At 49.1% G+C, this 12671-nt stretch overlaps 1 protein-coding gene across 1 annotated transcript in view; it reads right to left on the bottom strand.

Moving 5' to 3' along the window:
• The window catches only part of LOC132397637 (gamma-aminobutyric acid receptor subunit alpha-3-like), a 335495-nt gene that overhangs the window by 167998 nt on the left and 154826 nt on the right, over positions 1-12671 (bottom strand). Inside the window, exons 8-9 of the mRNA XM_059976409.1 lie at positions 5327-5479; positions 1996-2207 (exon numbers count right to left, since the gene is read on the bottom strand). Of these exons, the coding sequence (XP_059832392.1) occupies positions 1996-2207; positions 5327-5479 (365 nt within the window). The remainder of the gene's footprint in view (positions 1-1995; positions 2208-5326; positions 5480-12671) is intronic.

The raw sequence follows: 12671 nt of genomic DNA, 5'->3' as shown, positions 1-12671 counted from the left end.
GGATCACCAACTCCTGTTTGAGGGGTGGAGGGGTAGGGTTGGCTCACCAACTCCTGTTTGAGGGGTGGAGGGGTTAGGGTTGGCTCACCATCTCCTGTTTGAGGAGTGGAGGGGTAGGGTGGGCTCACCAACTCCTGTTTGTGTGGTGGAGGGGTAGGGTGGGCACACCAACTCCTGGTTGAGGGGTGGTGCAGTGAGATGGGCTCTCCAACCGCTGGTTGAGGGGTGGAGGGTTAGGTTGGGCTCACCAACTCCTGGTTAGGGGTGGAGGTGTAGAGTGGGCTCACCAACTCCTGTTTGAGTGGTGGAGTGGTACGTTGCACTCACCAACTCCTGGTTGATGGGTGGAGTGGTGAGATGGGCTCACCAACTCCTGATTGAGGGGTGGAGGGGTAGGGTTGGCTCACCAATTCCTGTTTGAGGGGTGGAGGGTTAGGGTGGGCTCACCAACACCTGGTTGAGGAGTGGAGGGATATGGTGGGCTCACCAACTCCTGGTTGAAGGGTGGAGGGGTGTGGTGGGCTCACCAACTCCTGGTTGAGGGGTGGGGGGGTAGGGTTGGCTCACCAACTCCTGGTTGAGGGGTTGAGGGTTAGGGTGGACTCACCAATTCCTGGTTGAGGGGTGGAGGGGGTAGTTTGGTCTCACCACCTCCTGGTTGAGGGGTGGAGTGTTAGGGTGGGCTCACCAACTCCTGGTTGATGGGTGGAGTGGTGAGATGGGCTCACCAACTCCTGATTGAGGGGTGGAGGGGTAGGGATGGCTCACCAATTCCTGTTTGAGGGGTGGAGGGTTAGGGTGGGCTCACCAACTCCTGGTTGAGGAGTGGAGGGATATGGTGGGCTCACCAAATCCTGGTTGAGGGGTGGACGGGTAGGGTTGGCTCACCAACTCCTGGTTGAGGGGTGGAGGGGAAGTGTTGGTTTACCAGCTCCTGGTTGATGGGTGCAGTGGTAGGGTCGGTTCAGCAACTCCTGGTTGAAGGGTGGAGGGGTAGGGTGGGCTCAACAACTCCTGGTTGAGTGGGTGAGGGGTAGGTTGGGCTCACCAACTACTGGTTGAGGGTTGGCCGGGTAGGATGGGCTCACCAATTCCTGTTTGAGGGGTGGAGGAGTAGGGTGGGTTCACCAAATCCTGGTTGAGGAGTGGAGGTTGAGATGTGCTCACCAACTCCTGGTTGATGAGTGGAGGGTTATGGTGGGTTCACCAACTCCTGGTTGAGGGTTGGAGGGGTATGGTGGACTCACCAACTCCTTATTGAGGCATGGAGGCGTAGGCTGGGCTCACCAAATCCTGGTTGAGGGGTGGACGGGTAGGGTTGACTCACCAACTCCTGGTTGAGGGGTGGAGGGGAAGTGTTGGTTTACCAGCTCCTGGTTGATGGGTGCAGTGGTAGGGTCGGTTCACCAACTACTGGTTGAGGGTTGGCCAGGTAGGATGGGCTCACCAATACCTGTTTGAGGGGTGGAGGAGTAGGGTGGGTTCACCAAATCCTGGTTGAGGAGTGGAGGTTGAGATGGGCTCACCAACTCCTGGTTGAGGGGTGGAGGGGTAGGGTGGGCTCACCAACTACTTATTGAGGGGTGGAGGGGTAGGGTGGGCTCACCACCTCCTGGTTGAGGGGTGGAGGGGTAGGGTGGGTTCACCAACTCCTGCTTGAGGGATGGAGGGGTAGGGTGAATTCACCTACTCCTGGTTGAGGGGTGGAAGGGTAGGTTGGGTTCACCAACTCCTGGTTGAGGGATGGAGCGGTAGGGTGAATTCACCAACTCCTGGTTGAGGGATGGAGGGGTAGGGTGAATTCACCAACTCCTGGTTGAGGGGTGCAGTGGGTTTAGTGGTTCCTGGTCAAGGTGTTGGGGGCTGACCATCTCCTGAATGGGAGCTGTGACACACTCACCAGTTCCTGGGTGAGGGTTCCAATGACTCAGCAGCCCTAGAGCGAGGGAGGCACTGGATTCACCAATTCTCGGACAAATGGAGTGACGGACTCACCTTCAGCTCCTGAGCTTCCATGGCTTTCCTTCCATCCCAAGGCCAGCTCCTCTTGGTGAAGTAGTTGACAGTAGCAAATTCGATGAGAGCTGAGAAGACAAACGCGTAGCACACAGCGATGAACCAGTCCATGGCGGTCGCGTAGGCAACCTTTGGTAAGGAGTTCCTGGCACTGATGCTCAGCGTGGTCATCGTCAGTACTGTGGTGACCCCTGGGAAATTAATAGGAACGCTATCAAATTATCATCAGCCTTTGGAAACTCATGGCTCACGTTCTGCGCAGCAGCTATGTTGAGCTTTCATGTACAAGTGGCTTTGGAATAGCAGGCTTCAGCACCTTGAGGCTGAGAGGAGGAGTAGCTGAAGCTTTAGGAAAGTCCACTACTCGCGAGTGTTTGCTTGTCCTCATCTTGAAAGGCTTTGTAGTTGGATTGAATTGTCTTTATTTCTTACATCCCTCACACGAGTAAAAATCATTACGTTATGTCTCCTTCTAAATTTGCAATGTGCAATTTATAGTAATTTGTAATAAATCGTATATAGAACAGGACAGTCAATATGGCATAGAAATACAGTTGTATCAGCGTGAGTTAACCCAGGCAACCTTTTCATATCCTATACCTTCACAGTATGGTCCGGGTCAATTTTGACCTGGCCCAAGAATCCCCTCATCACAAATCTCTATACCAAATTTTGAACCACAGATCTATTTGGTATGTATAAATAGCCTATCTGATATTAATAAATGAATGATTAATCCTTAATTAATGTTTCAGGGGTCTAAAATGCATTTCAATAGCTACGGGTCAAATTTGACCCAGAACAGCCTCAATGTACAAAAATTTGTAGCACTTGTACAAAAGTATAAAATTTTTAAATATTTTCATTTTTGCGCATTTTGGGTCACTTTAGGAAAAGTCATCACATTTTGGTTTTATAAAATGGCACTTAGGGTGTTTTTACTGCTGTCAAATGTCAAAACATGTCAAATTTGATTCAAACAGTATGTAAGGGTTAGTCCAGCTGATGGCTGCTGGTCCAGGACAGTGGCCTCTGGTGAAGCATCCACTTTGAGAAGGGCTGCTTTTGGGTTAGGGTGAGGCTTTTGGTGAGGAGGACAAGCAGCAACAGAGTAATGACTGGATAAGGTGCTTCCTTTCTCCAAGCTCTATTTGCTTACTCAATAGGGCAGCAGAATGGTAAAATCCTGATATGTAGTGATATCAGGAGCCAGCGGTGACCCTGAGCATTGCCTCTGTGGCAGCTTGTGGCAGAAAACATGGATCAGTTGGGGATTCCCTAAGAAGCATTCAGCAAGCAGGAAGTATAATAGGCAGAGTTCTATGGGTTGACCACACCAAAGGGTAAGTCAATGACTGACAGGGAGGTGAGGCAGGTATTGTAGCTGTACCTCTCTCAAATGAGAAGATTATTTCAGACACTGGCCGGTGTTGAAATGGCTGCTCAGGAGAAAATAGCAGCAGCAGCCAGGTCTGTGGCACCATACTGGCTTCGTTGTACAGCAAGGGAGCAGGCAAAGGCCAGGTGAGTTATAGTGACAGGGAACTCCATCAGGGGCACAGGCAGGTGCTCTTGTGGTTGCAAGCAAAATTCTGATGGTGTGTTGGTGTAAGGATCAAGTATGCTTCTGAACGAGCACAGGACGTTGTGAAAGGGGAGAGGGGTCTGTATTGGTACCAACATCAGATGTGGTCCTTCAGAGGCAATTGAAGAGATTTTGTGGAAAATTAATAGCAGGACCTTGAAGTTGGTAATCTCAGAATTATTCCCCATGCCATGTCCTGGTGAGGCAAGATGTAGGAAGATAGTTCCGTTATGTGTGTGGCTAAAGGGCTGGTGTAGGAAGAAGGATTTTAGGAACACGGATCATTGGCTTCTCTCCCAGTGAAGGTGGGACCTGTACAAAAAGAACACAGACTAATAACCTGGCTGTGAGGTTTGCTAGTGAAGGACACAGAGGAACAAGATGACACAAAAATTGGTGGAGTTGGGGATAGCGTGGAAGATAGCCAAAGGATACAAAGGAATATAGATCAGTTGCCGATAGGGTATAGAAATGGCTGATGAATTTTCAGCCAGTCAAGAGTGAGGTGTTACATTTCGACAGGTTAAGTAAAAGGTATAAAGAAAAGGGATTAGATAGAGGTGTATAAGATATTATGAGATGTAGACTGAGTGGACAGCCAGAGCCTTTTCCCCTGGGGTATAAATGCTAAGACGAGAGGGATGAATTTTAATGTGATTGGAGGAAAATATAGGGGCCATATCAGAAGTAGATTTTTAGCACAGAGAGTGAAATGAGCTGAAGGGGTGGTGGCAGAGGTTGGAACATTGGTGACAGTTAAAGAAACCTTCGACAGGCACACGGATGAAATAAAATTGGAGGACTATGCGGGCAGCAAGCATTAGATTGATCTCGGAGTAGGTTAAAAGTTGGCAAAACATTGTTGGCTGGCAGGACCTTGAGGAACATTGATGTACGGAGGGATTTTGGTTTCAAGTCCATAGGTCCTTGAAATACAGTCTACGTGGAGGTAAAGAAGGTATAGAAGATGCAATGCCACATACACTGTCTAAAGGGCCACAAGTCATTTTGCTGATCTTTTGCTGGGCTTATTTGGAGTATTGTGTGCATTTCTGTTGCTTCATTTACAGGAAGGAGGCTCAGGAGTGGGTGCAGAAGGGGTTTGCTAGGAGGCTGCCTGGATTAGGGAATGTTAGTTAGAAGGAGAGTTTGGATACACTTGGAGGCTTTTCTCTTGAGCAGTGGAGACTGAGAGGAGATTGGCAGAAGTTCGGAGAGGCATGGACAGGGTGGGTAGATAATCCAATGGTAGAAATATCAAACACAAGAAGGTATAAATTTACGCTGCGCAGAGCAAAGTTTAAACAAGATGCGTGGGGTGTTTTTTTTTTCTATACAAAGCTTAGTAAAAGCTCAGCGTGCACTGCCAGGGGTGGTAGTGGAAGCAGAGGCAATAATGGCATTTAATCAGGCACACAAAAATTTAAAGATTGGAGGGATCATATGTAGACAAATAGGTTTGATTTAACTTGGTGACATGGTCGACACTGACAATACGGGCCAAAGAGCCCACTTCCAGGAAGACTGGGGCAGAATATTCTGATGCACGTTGTTAACATAGGACATTATAATCTCACAGAAAGTAGAGAACCCAGCACTCACTCCTTTGCACTAAACACTCGGTTAAAAATAGCTCATCCTGAAATGGCTTGCTTACACACAAATCCCCATTTACAGTGGCTGTAAATGTCTCCACTGAATAGATAGAAGAGGCTGCCTGCTCACCAAAGACAGTGCGTGCAGGGACTGATTCCCTGTTCAGCCAGAAGGAGACCTGCGAGAGTATGACAGTCATGATGCAGGGCAGGTAGGTCTGGATCACAAAGTAACCAATCTTCCTCTTTAGGTGGAAGTGTGTGGTCATGACGATGTATTCACCTGAAGAGATGTGGATGGCAAATAATTAGATACAACATCATCTCTGAAACAGCCTTACACAGGGGCAGCTCAGTTACCTCCAAGGGGCATATTTACTACAAGTAAGGGACGACAACAAGTAAGGGACGACAACAAGTGAGGGTACACTGCGACATTCTCAGGAACAGGTCACTGCCTGTAGTAGACTTGCTGTCAAGCCCACACATGGTAATTACCTTCAATGCACATGCACCCACTCACATGCATATGTACCCACATGAGCACACACACACACACACAATTACACAAGCACATATAAGTGTACACTAATATACACACATACACTCACAGAGGATTCCTCTGACAGATATGTTGCAAGTCACCCATAAATAACATCACACTCACAGGACTCCAGTATATATTATTAAATTCATGGAAAAGCATCATATGACCACCATCATGGAATATTCCTGTAACTGTTGGCATCCTGCAAAGAAGATTTCAGAGCCCCTGAAGGTACTCCAACCTGTCTCACAATTAATTGAGTATTTTGAGAAACAGCTTATTGTTTCTTTTCTTTTCAAGGTGGCTGGGGTCTTGTCAGAGTCTGTGATCTACAGCAGCATCACAAACTCCAGTCCCCCTGGAGCGGTGGGTTCTCGTTCTTGGACTCACCCTGCAGCTTGACCTTTCGATATCTCCAGGAGCAACCTGGAAGATGCGTGCCTTTAGGGTGTGGCCCCTTAGACGACCTGGTTCCTCACTGACATTGACAAATATCGAGACAGCAGGCGGTGTACTCTGCTGTTGGAAGAAGACCCTGGTACTTGACCGATCCGGCTTGGCGTACCTACTGCAATTGGACATTTTACCTACTCTTGCTTGTCTGTTTTGTTTGAGCTGAACTCTCCTTTCATGTCTTTCTTGCTTGTATCCTTTTTGTACAGATTCTCGCTTTACCTCAGCATCATTTTCATGCCTGAGTTCTGCCTGTTGCTGACAAACATTCTCACTCTGCCTGACCATGATAATAGCTTTCTCTAGAGTGAGATTTGCCTGCAACTAAAGTCTCCCTGACAATTTGGTGTCTGGTAGCCTTAATGAACTCATCTCTCAGATTTCCATATGCACAGTTATGTGATAGGACATACAACACCGTGATGAAGTCAATTACACTTTCAACCGGCTCCTGTTTTCTGGAGTTGAACTTTGTCCTCTCATATATCACATTTTTCTCTGAAATATTTTTTGAATTTTTCCTGCACTATGTTGTACACCTTTTTCTGAGCACCCATGCTTTGTCACCCATTCAGTATATCAGCATGCTTACTTGATGCTCTTCTGAGGCCTGAGTGAGGTTGCTTAAAAACCTAAATCTCTCCAAGTGTCTGAGCCATCTCTCAAAGTCATCTGTTTAGAGATATCAAATGTCTCAGGGGTGGGGGGACGGGTGGTTTTATGAGGTCAGTAGATGTAGGTACTGCAAGTACTTGCTCTATTTTCCTGTTTGTATTTTTGTTTATTATTTTATTTATTTGGACCACAAAAGTCTTAGTTTCTCTCCCTGAGAGTATGACTGACTTCTCTGACTTCTCTGCTGTGTCTGTGTCTCTTTGCACTTCCTCAAGCTTGTGGTCCACAGATTATTACAATGCATCCACCTATGGGTGTAGTTTGAAGGTGTTGCCTGGTAACCCTGGCTCTTCCTCAGCTCATGACTCATGGTGCATACCCTTAGCAAACTAGCATAGGCTGATAAGTCTCTGGATATTTTTCACAGATATATGCAAACAACAGCAGTCTAACTGTAAATTATCTCTTGTCGGGAACCTCACTTAGTCTGCAACACTAGAGCATTGACATTCACCCACTTCTGACACCATGTTGTGTTTGTTATTGAGGGAGAGTGCAGAGCACACCAGGGGGCTGGCATGCAAGGTACTCAGCTGAACGTTACTGAAAATCCTGCTTGTACAGTATGTGAACTCCTCCCCTGTGGGACTAGCTAACTGAGTGACATAGGAAAAACATGAGTAACTATGACTACATGTGTAAACAGCAGAGTATGTTGCATGCCAGGCAGGGAGGTACCTGTACCACCGGTAAAATGTACCAGTAATGTGCCCCATTGGGTGCCAACACAGTTCAGTCTACTTTACTGTCACTGAGCTATGAGGTCCAATCACAGACCTGAACATGGATGTAGTCCAACAAGAATGCAGCACTGTTGCAGCTGCAGAGATTCTCTGTGGTAGAACAGAGAACATAGGAGAGTACAGCACAGGAACAGGCCCTTTGGCCCACAATTTTGTGCTAAGCCAGCTAAAAAACAAATGAAAAACATCCAGTCACTAATCCCTCCTACCTACACCATGTCCATATCCCTCCATCTTCCTCACATCCATGTGCCTATCCAAACATCTCTTAAAAGCCTCTAATGTATTTGCCTCTACCAGCATACCAGGCCATGCATTCCAGGCATCCACAACTCTCTGAGTAAAATATTTAAACCCTTATATCCCCTTTGAACCTATCCCCTTTCACCTTCAATGCATGCCATCTAGTAGTAGAGATTTCAACCTTGGGAAACATATACTCCATGTCTACTCTATCCATGCCTCTCATAATCTTATAAACCTTTATCAGATCTCCCCTCAGCATCCGATGCTCCAAAGAACACGACCCAAGTTTATTCAGCCTCTTGTGATAGCATGTACCCTCTAAACCAGGCAGCATCCTGGTGAACCTCTTCTGCACCCTCTCCAAGGACTCAATATCCTTCCTATAGTGGGGTGACCAGACCTATATGCAATACTCCAGATGTGGCCTTACTAGAGCTTAATAAAGTTGTAACATAAACTCTTGACTCTTGAACTCAATGCCTCGACTATTAAAAGCAGGCATTCCCTAAGTCTTCTTAACCACCTTATCAACTTGTGTAGCCACTTTCAGGAGATGTGAACTTGGATCCCAAGATCTCTTTGCTCAGCAACATTGTTAAGGATCTTGCCCATAACAGTGTGCTGTCTCTATCAAGGTGCAAAACTTCACATTTATCTGGGTTAAACTTATCTGCCATTTATCTGACCATAACTGCAACTGATACATATCACACTGTATTCTTTGCCAGTCTTCTACACGATCACTACTCAATAATGATCTATGTTTTAATCCAGGTCATTTATATACATCACAAACAGCAGAGGTGCCAGCACAGATCCCTGTGGCGCATCACGAATTACAGACCTCCAGCTAAAGACCTCATGGAATTATTTAGGAGAAAAGCGTGGTAATTATATAATTTTCTTGGAGATCAAGATTACTGAAAGTAGACAACCTGTTGGTCCACCTGGGATACTGACGAGTACAAAGAGTCATTGCATTTCCTGATTCCAGTGATATTGTCTAACTGGGAGCTTTGAGCTATGGCTAAGCAGTTTCCTTGCTTCTATGAAGGCCTGGTGGATCTTTGATTCCAGAGCAAAAATAATGATTATGGTTTTCAGATAAAACATACAAAAAAGAAACCTTGCTGAGAGTGACTGCAAACTGGAAATATTTATGTGCTGCCCTTGTGGCCAATAGGCTGGCTGGAAGTCACTGTGTGGTTGAATTATGAAGTGGAGATATGGGTAAACACTCAGCATTTGCCCCCACACTCAGTCTTCAAGGCAGGGCAGGTGGCAATTTGGCGGAACACTTCAAATTGTACGACTGCGGTCAATGTGATTGATATTCAGACACTTAGGGGTTTGTTTTGCTGCCAAATACAGTCTGTTCGCATAACTTTAACTGTCCAAGAAGAAGTCTGCTTTGGGATTGGAGTCTGTGTGTGTCATTGAATATACTGACAGTCAACTACTCTTGACATTGATTTCATCACTAATCCCTTGATTTATCTCTCCACTCATAATGATCATCTGGGACTTGATGCACTTGACATCAGGCATATATATTTAGTGATGTGGAAGTTGCTATCAGGGTAATATCAAGTTGTTTGGTTGAGTGGTGAGGACACAAGTACCTGGATAAAAATGGGAAAACAGAACCACTGGAAATCCCCAACTGGAAGAGGAAGATAAGCTGTGAAGAAAATCAAAGCAAACAGAAGACATTGATTCGCAGACTGTCCCTGTAAGAATGGGAGCTGGACACAATCATAAAAGACTCCAGTATTCTGGAGCATATCAACGGCACTGACAGATACTTGTTCAACTTATAAGTGAAAGATCATTGGAGATATCGCACAGCTGGTGGAAAAGACCCTTTTGCTCACTGAGGGGCAAAGCAGCACCCCAGCATGCCACAACCCAGACTACACCAGGGAGAGTTGTGAGGCCGATTATTGAACAAAGCTGATTGATATCAGATGGGAAGAGACACAGAGCTATTGTAAACAGCATTCACAACTCCCACATTCAGCAGGCATGGAAAGGGGACAAGAGACAAATCGTGTCATGGCAATAAGATGGATAATGCTGGGCTGACCAGATTATCAACAGACAGGATGCAGGTGGGGAGTACTTTTATTACTTTGGGGAGAAATTCTTATTATCTGAAGTGAATACAATGGCTGACAAGTTAAGCAAACAGTGGCTGGTTTGGATTGGAAGATTGTGTGTGTGTGTGTGAGTGTGGGAGCGTGCGGGGGAGAAGGAATCAGGGAATGAGGGGTGTCGGTGACTGAGTATCAGAGTCAGTGAGTGAGGGTGGTCAGTGTTGGGTGTGAGGTGTGTAAGTATCAGGGTGTGGGTGACAATGTTGGGGGTGGAGGGTGTCAATATTGGGGGTGAGGGAGTTAGTGTTGTGGTATGAGGGCTGTCCGTGGCAGGGGTGAGGGTGTCAGTGTTGGGGGTGAGGGCTGTCCGTGTCAGGGGTGAGGGGTGTCAGGGTTGAGGGTGAGGCTGTCAGTGTTGTGAGTGAGGGTGTCAGTGTTGGGGGTGAGGGGTGTCAGTGTTGGGGGTGAGGGGTGTCAGTGTCGTGGGTGAGGGGTGTCAGTGTCGTGGGTGAGGGTGTCAGTGTTGAGGGTGAGGGTGTCAGTGTTGGGGGGGTGAGGGTGTCAGTGTTGGGGGTGAGGGTGTCAGTGTTGGGGGTGAGGGGTGTCAGTGTTGTGAGTGAGGGTGTCAGAGTTGAGGGTGAGGGGTGTCAGTGTCGGGGGTGAGGGTGTCAGTGTTGAGGGTGAGGGTGTCAGAGTTGGGGGGGTGAGGGTGTCAGTGTTGGGGGTGAGGGTGTCTGTGTTGAGGGTGAGGGTGTCAGTGTTGAGGGTGAGGGTGTCAGTGATGGGGGGTGAGGGTGTCAGTGTTGGGGGTGAGGGTGTCAGTGTTGGGGGGTGAGGGTGTCAGTGTTGGGGGTGAGGGTGTCAGTGTTGGGGGTTGAGGGTGTCAGTGTTGGGGGTGAGAGGTGTCAGTGTTGGGGTTGAGGGTGTCAGTGTTGGGGGTGAGAGGTGTCAGTGTTGGGGGTTGAGGGTGTCAGTGTTGGGGGTGAAGGGTGTCAGTGTTGGGGGTGAGGGGTGTCAGTGTTGGGGTGAGGGGTGTCAGTGTTGGGGGTGAGGGTGTCAGTGTTGGGGGTGAGGGGTGTCAGTGTTGGGGGTGAGGGTGTCAGTGTTGGGGTTGAGGGTGTCAGTGATGGGGGTGAGGGTGTCAGTGTTGGGGGTGAGAGGTGTCAGTGTTGGGGTTGAGGGAGTCAGTGTTGTGGGTGAGGGGTGTCAGTGTTGGGGGTGAGGGTGTCAGTGTTGGGGTTGAGGGTGTCAGTGATGGGGGTGAGAGTGTCAGTGATGGGGGTGAGGGGTGTCTGTGTTGGGGGTGAGAGGTGTCAGTGTTGGGGTTGAGGGTGTCAGTGATGGGGGTGAGGGTGTCAGTGATGGGGTTGAGGGTGTCAGTGATGGGGGTGAGAGTGTCAGTGATGGGGGTGAGAGGTGTCAGTGTTGGGGGTGAGGGGTGTCAGTGTTGGGGGTGAGAGGTGTCAGTGATGGGGTGAGAGGTGTCAGTGTTGGGGGTGAGAGGTGTCAGTGTTGGGGGTGAGGGGTGTCAGTGTTGGGGGTGAGAGGTGTCAGTGTTGGGGGTGAGGAGTGTCAGTGTTGTGGGTGAGGGGTGTCAGTGTTGGGGGGTGAGGGTGTCAGTGTTGGGGGGTGAGGGTGTCAGTGTTGGGGGTGAGGGTGTCAGTGATGAGGGTGAGAGGTGTCAGTGATGGGGGTGAGTGTGTCAGTGATGGGGGTGAGGGGGTCAGTGTTGGGGTGAGGGTGTCAGTGATGGGGGTGAGGGGTGTCAGTGATGGGGGTGAGAGGTGTCAGTGTCGGGGGTGAGGGTGTCAGTGTTGGGGGTGAGGGTGTGTCAGTGTAGGGGGTGAGGGTGTCAGTGTTGGGGTGAGGGTGTCAGTGTTGGGGTTGAGGGTGTCAGTGTTGGGGGTGAGGGGTGTCAGTGATGGGGGTGAGAGGTGTCAGAGTTGGGGTTGAGGGTGTCTGTGTTGGGGGTGAGGGTGTCAGTGTTGGAGTTGAGGGTGTCAGTGTTGGGGGTGAGGGTGTCAGTGTTGGGGGTGAGGGGTGTCAGTGATGGGGGTGAGGGTGTCAGTGTTGGGGTTGTGTCAGTGTTGAGGGTGAGGGGTGTCAGTGTTTGCTGGTGACGGTGTCAGAGTTGGGGGTGAGTGGTGTCAGTGTTGGGGTGAGGAGTGTCAGTGTTGGAGGTGAGGAGTGTCAGTGTTGGGAGTTGTGGGTGTCAGTGATGGGGGTGAGGGGTGTCAGTGTTGGGGTTGAGGGTGTCAGTGATGGGGGTGAGGGGTGTCAGTGATGGGGGTGAGAGGTGTCAGTGATGGGGGTGAGAGGTGTCAGTGTTGGGGGTGAGGGGTGTCAGTGATGGGGGTGAGAGGTGTCAGAGTTGGGGTTGAGGGTGTCTGTGTTGGGGGTGAGGGTGTCAGTGTTGGAGTTGAGGGTGTCAGTGTTGGGGGTGAGGGTGTCAGTGTTGGGGGTGAGGGGTGTCAGTGATGGGGGTGAGGGTGTCAGTGTTGGGGTTGTGTCAGTGTTGAGGGTGAGGGGTGTCAGTGTCGGGGGTGAGGGTGTCAGTGTGGGGGTGAGGGTGTCAGTGTGGGGGTGAGGGTGTCAGTGTTGTGGGTGAGGGGTGTCAGTGTTTGCTGGTGACGGTGTCAGAGTTGGGGGTGAGTGGTGTCAGTGTTGGGGTGAGGAGTGTCAGTGTTGGAGGTGAGGAGTGTCAGTGTTGGGAGT

The sequence above is a fragment of the Hypanus sabinus genome, chromosome 8 (genome assembly GCF_030144855.1).
Source record: "Hypanus sabinus isolate sHypSab1 chromosome 8, sHypSab1.hap1, whole genome shotgun sequence".
NCBI lineage: Eukaryota > Metazoa > Chordata > Chondrichthyes > Myliobatiformes > Dasyatidae > Hypanus > Hypanus sabinus.
This window is presented reverse-complemented; position numbering and strand designations above follow the sequence as displayed.